Source organism: Galleria mellonella, unplaced genomic scaffold (genome assembly GCF_026898425.1).
Source record: "Galleria mellonella isolate WM207_F2 unplaced genomic scaffold, CSIRO_AGI_GalMel_v1 utg64, whole genome shotgun sequence".
NCBI classification, from domain to species: domain Eukaryota; kingdom Metazoa; phylum Arthropoda; class Insecta; order Lepidoptera; family Pyralidae; genus Galleria; species Galleria mellonella.
The window spans coordinates 7,753,780-7,759,876 of record NW_026442133.1 but is presented as its reverse complement, the minus strand read 5'-3'; the positions used below and the strand labels follow the sequence as shown (position 1 = coordinate 7,759,876).

At 36.1% G+C, this 6,097-nt stretch overlaps 1 protein-coding gene across 1 annotated transcript; it reads right to left on the bottom strand.

Moving 5' to 3' along the window:
* LOC113512326 (leucine-rich repeat-containing protein 24) lies at positions 1-2,836 on the bottom strand. The gene has a single exon (XM_026896135.3). The coding sequence runs from the start codon at positions 2,507-2,509 to the stop codon at positions 566-568; it is 1,944 nt and encodes a 647-aa protein (XP_026751936.2). The 5' UTR covers positions 2,510-2,836; the 3' UTR covers positions 1-565.
* Positions 2,837-6,097: the final 3,261 nt, after the last annotated feature.

The window sequence follows — 6,097 nt, the reverse complement described above, 5'->3', positions numbered from 1 at the left end:
TACATTTTCACAATCGCCTTGTTTATTTTTCTTCATTATCTATTACTCTTATTTTTTTCAAACATAAAATTTACACATTTATTATCGTACATCAAAGAACACTGATCGTGCAATACAATTAGAGTAATATAGTTTTATATTACTTTCAGGGGGAATTGTATATCTTTGGGTAATTATTTATTTCTTTTGTGCAAGCGTTGCTCACACATTAGTTATTAATAATAATTATATTATAGTGTAACATCCTATTTGAATTTCAACAATCGAGATATATTTCGTACTCAGTATTTAAATTATTTGGCGATCATAAACAATACCACTCCATATCACGTATTATTTTACACTTACATTCCTCAACTAATCAGTCGTAGATCCTTAACATTTGGATCCAATGTAACATTCCATTACTTAATTTTCTAAATAAATTATATGATACAAAAAATATTACACTAACAACCTGTGTAGGTATAGATTATATATACCGTACGTATAGATGAATGCTAGCTTAAAATACAAATGTACAAGGTGACATGTCATCTAGATATGTAAACAGTACGTATATAATCTAAACGTCAGTAGCACAGCCATCCTGAAAACCCTCCTCAGTTGAGGGCCTGGTGATGGTAAGAACGCGTTTTAACGCTGACACTGGTGGAAGCACTGGGGGCGCCCGTTGCCAGACTCGCAGTGTGCGCGCGCCGCCCACTGGTAGCCCGTAATCGGGAGGATATGGTCCATCGCCTGACGATGCCGGTGACGCCGTTGTCACCGCATGAGAACGCGGAAATGTACGACTCATGAAGCCTAGTTCTTCTTGTGAACCATCCACACTACAATTTTCAATAATCGGCGTCCGATCTGTGTAATATGCAGGTATAGCTGAACTTACAGCCCTAGACAAATTGCTGGCCTGATTCATCTTCATTTGATCCCATAGACCTGATGGATACAACGAGTCGGAAGCCTCTCGTGCATATTCGCCGCTTCCTGGTCGAGCAACACTCTCCGGCCTCGTATCATTGATAAGATCAGGATCAATAGTCGCAGATACTGTTGGAGAAACAACAACTGGTCCACCAGAAGTTACTATACTGCCTCTTCCTTCATAATGATTTGTAGTATATGGTATGTCATTCACCCGTGGAGGCTTAGATACAGGATTACATTTTGTATCATTATAATTGGGAGATTCTTGTCTATTAGCCAATACAGCTACGTGCGGTCTGTCTGTTGTAGCAGGATGTACTTCATTTCCAGATACGACTCGATCCAAGGTATTTGGAGTCTTACTTTCACAAGCAGGTACAGGGCGAAATCGAACAAAAGTAATAAGAAGAGCCAAAGAGACAATAATCACAACCAAAAACAAAGCAGCTCCCAAACTTGCTATTTGTGCGCTCCCCAAAGGCATTCCTACTGGCTTCTGCATTACATGTACTGTAAAATTAGCTTCGGCATTTCCACCTTTATTATCTGCTACGCAATAAAATTCGCTCGAATCAGATTCTTGTGTGTTAGTAAGCACCAAAGATGATCTTTTTCTTGAGTCTCCTTCTTCAAATATATAAACTTTTTGATGTGAATTAAAATGGCTTCCATTCTGAAGTAATCGCCCATTCCAATACCAGTTAATGTTAGCGCTCGGTATAGCTTCTGTTTTACATGTAATTGTGGCATTTTCTCCAACTTCGGTCTCAATATGACGGCTTATCGGTAATATTTCAGGTTTACAAGCGAACTCTTCTATTGGTAATTCCGAAAACGGTCGATTTGCTAACCGTGTCGGACCTGAACAAGTCGGCGTCGATAGTAGCTTATGTTTAGTCAGCCACATTTTAAGCTCTCGTAATCGACAATCACAAGTCCAAGGATTATCAGATAAATCTATAGCTCTCAGTTTCTCTACTCGCTCCAACGAACTCAGAGGTAAATCGCGAAGCTTATTATGATTTAACTTTAATGACTCTAATGACCGTAAATTACTAAATGAGTCTGCCGCTATATCTCTAATGTCACATTTAGACAAATCAAGTTTCACTACGCTGCCAAGATTACTAAGAGCATCCGAATGTACTTTAAGAATTGGATTTTGAGCCATAGTCAAATCTCTGAGAAAAGGGGCGTCTTTAAAACTGTTTGATGGTATTTGTGTAAGTAAATTGTGAGAGAGATCTAACTCCACCAAATTTGTAAGACCTTTAAATGCTCGGTCATGTATTTGGCCTATATTACAGTTACGGAGATATACACGTTGTAAATTAACAAGCCCCGTTCTAGCAAAGGCTTCCTGGGGAAGAATTTGTAAATTATTCCCTGATAAGTCGAGAACTTGAGTAGCAGGGTCAACGGGTTCTGGCACTGTGATAAGAGCTCGACCCACACACTCAACTGTCTGTTTGCCTCCTTTCCATTTACACATACACACTGCAGGGCAAGATCCAGCTGGCGCTATACCAGCTAAAGTTGTTTCCCACACCATCACACTCATTGTCACTATAAACCACTTCATTTTGATTCCAATCCAACTTACGTTCTGATTACTTTCACTATAACATATCCGTTAGTCAACGTTCCACATTTAATATGTCACTTTTTAGCATTTAATCCAAAAAGTCAAAACTAATAAATTTTAGTCATGCGTCGCATCTACATTTCGATATCGTATCACATCACTAATCGAGAAAGTTGGCGAGCGGTACATGTCGGCACGGTAAGCACTCGCGACGGCTGTAAATTAACTGAGAGGGAGGGATTCGGATCGTCTCAGTGGAAAGAGCTCGACACATGCGCGCTAGCGGCGCCCCTCGCCCCGCTTTGCGGCTTCCCATCGGGTGACGAGTTGAGTAGCCCTACTCGAAGCGAACTGTTGAAAGAATTCCAAAAGTGTAATTTTCTACCTGGCTGTGACCGCGGTCTAACATCCCACTCACTAAACCGTCACGTTCATTCATAAATACCTGAACCGACAACAGTGAAGCGATAGTTTCAATACCGGCTTGAGGAGCAACAATACGAAGCGCGCTCGGCTGCGGCACGCAAACCGCTTCGTTTTTAATACAATGCATAATATCTTTTTGTTGCCATCACGTCGGAACAAGGCGTCTCAGGTACAGGACTAATTATAAATAGTAGGCCAAAAAGGTAGACAGGTATACTGCAACAATAACACAGGATGTAGTACAATGAATACGACAATTTCATTCAAAAATTTTTATGAATGAATGAATGCAAATCATAATTGACATTTTAAAATAGATTTTACACAAAATAAAACTCAAGATTTACAAACAGTAATTAATTAAACGCAACTAAAATAGATTATTTGTTTATTTGTACAACATCATACAGGTAAATTAAAGAAAGTATTGTTTTGCGTGAATGAGGTCAAGAGTTCAGTTCTCAGTCTGACTAATTGAAGGAACTAACTTGTCTAAATTGCTTCAGGGCTTGGTATTCTGAGTTGCATACTCGGAAGTCAGTTATCTCGTTTTTCATAACAGAGGGCATTGTAAAAATCAGTAGCCTAGCTTGAGGGCTAGCACATTATGAGTATGAAAGATCATGAAAATAGGCGTGATCGATATTACATAATTGGTGGAGAGATTGCATAATATACACACAACAAAAAACCGTCGAATTTAAAACCTCTTTTTATAATAATAATAAACGCTAGGGAATAAGTATTATATTGGCATAGATAATATAATATTGGCACGCGGCTGACACACTCCACGACATGTGCGTAGCTGCCTGCCCAGCAGTCAGCTGGTTCGTACCACCTGGTTACCGTAACGTAGCGTGTGCCAGTCTGCTGCACACCCGGCCACTAATATGGCTTCCACTCTGAGTTTATTAATCTATACACTACTAGATATGTCCTGCAGTTTTCCTTAAATTAGTATTGTGTATTCACATAGAAGTTTTATTAAAAATTAATTTTTATTAGTTCGCGGTAAAGTTACATCATCAAATCATTCAAACCATTCGTCAAATCATTTTAATCTCTTGACAAACATCCAATATTTAGTTTACCGATGACATTACCTAGATCAATATTGATTCAACGACCTGCGATCACAAACACTGATAATAATTTAAGATATATATCCACAAAAAAAAAATAGTAATTTTAATCGTATCAAAATCAGTTTAGACCCAACACTGAAGTAAACACTATAAGATTGCAAAAAAATCGGTTTAGATTTAATAAAGATAGGTACTTGAAGCGTAACATACCTACAAAAATTCCATCTAATGGTCCACTTTTTTTAAATATCCTAAAAAATATATTTTATACGACTAATCTTCGAATTTTAATCGTATAAGGACTGTGCTTTTTCCATTATACTCCTACTCCTTAGGGAGGGATCGAAACGACACCATAAGTAATTGAGTGCCTGTGTAAATTATTATCAAATCTAAATTATATATGAGTTTAATTAAAGGTTTTATTTCTAAATTAAATCATATACTTAGTAATATTTCTTTACATTTTTATTGCATTAATTTATGTTACGAAATCAAAGTGGCGACTGGTACATTGTAAAACATCTTTAAATAATACAAAACACAATGTATCTATTTCTCTACTTATTTTTTGGCTTTAACTTTTATTTAGATATTATTTGCAGATTTATTATTTATGATATTTACAATACACAACCGAAGGAAGGAAGAAATTGTTAACATAGGAGACTAGTAGCTCCATTACTAGCAATATACTCCATCAGATCGATCATCATGCGATTTCCTTCTGGAAGCTATTACGGTTAATTCTTGTTGAATTCGTCACAATGGGCCAACTGACCTGCTTTCATGCTTACCTGTGTTCTCTCAACCTGTGTCACGCCAGTGCATACTGATATCGCTGGCGGAATTACCATTCCATTATAATTCATTTTAAAAAAATATAAATATATAGCCATGCAGGAGCCGCTAATTAGTTTATAAATTATGTGCCTGCTTCCATGTTTATGTCTTCCATATATGTTTCTATATATATTAATTTAAATAGAATATATTTCATTAAAGTGGAAAAAACATATCAACAACCTTCTTACATATTTTTATGAGAATTGATATAAATGTTGCATATCGATATTTTCGATTTATTTATATTTATCGATAGTTACGAGAAATGTATGTAGGGGCATACACTAACTCGATAATAACATTGGTTAAATGTAAACAATCATCTCTTTTTAATTTTGTTTAAATAAGTTCTTGGAATGGAAAAAGGAAAACATCTTCAATAACATTCTTAATAATTACATTCAACAGTCGGATCATCTCAAAACTGTATTGAAAGTTATTGTGATAACATCTGGAGGGTAAAACGAAATGTAAACGGAAGCTAAAATAATATAAACTTCATGAAAGACTCGGCTCAAAAACATACTCTTGTTGTTTCTCGGAGATGCAAAGTATCCTAAAAACAATTTCATGTCATTATATAACTGCTTAAAATTTTGAATACCTTTATATTAAAGTTCAGCAATTAAAACTTTCTAATATGTTACCATAATCAATATTAATTTATATCTATATATTATAGGTATGGAGTAACATCTTATGTTCGTACGAGCATGTAAGAAAAATAAACAGATTTTATTAATTATTGATTTAGCACTGTACGTGCTGGGTTAATGTGTGGCCTCGCCATTTTCTCTGTGATTATTTTTTTATGCAACTTAGAACGCAAACAAGTCGACGGCCCACAATTATTCTCCCTCAGGTGTTATTCCTCTGTACCCTGTAAATTCACTACCATATCCCGTCCTTCAAACCGAAATACAGCCAAGCTAACACAACTGCTTCACAGTAGTAACACGAATGGGACAGAGGTGCCCAAGCAAACGACTTTTGTACAAAGTCTCCCTCTGGTTGATAATATGCTTTATTTGTTGTTTGGTATATAAAACCCTGTTTATTCGTTAGTTATACTCTTAGTCAATTGGAAATATACCATATCATCACTACCAATCTCGTTAAATCAATTCATTCCTGAATATAATACTTAGCAATCTCTTTTATAGCTCAGCAATCTACTGAGTAGTACTTAGAAAATATTGAACACTAGCTTTTATCCATGACCCCA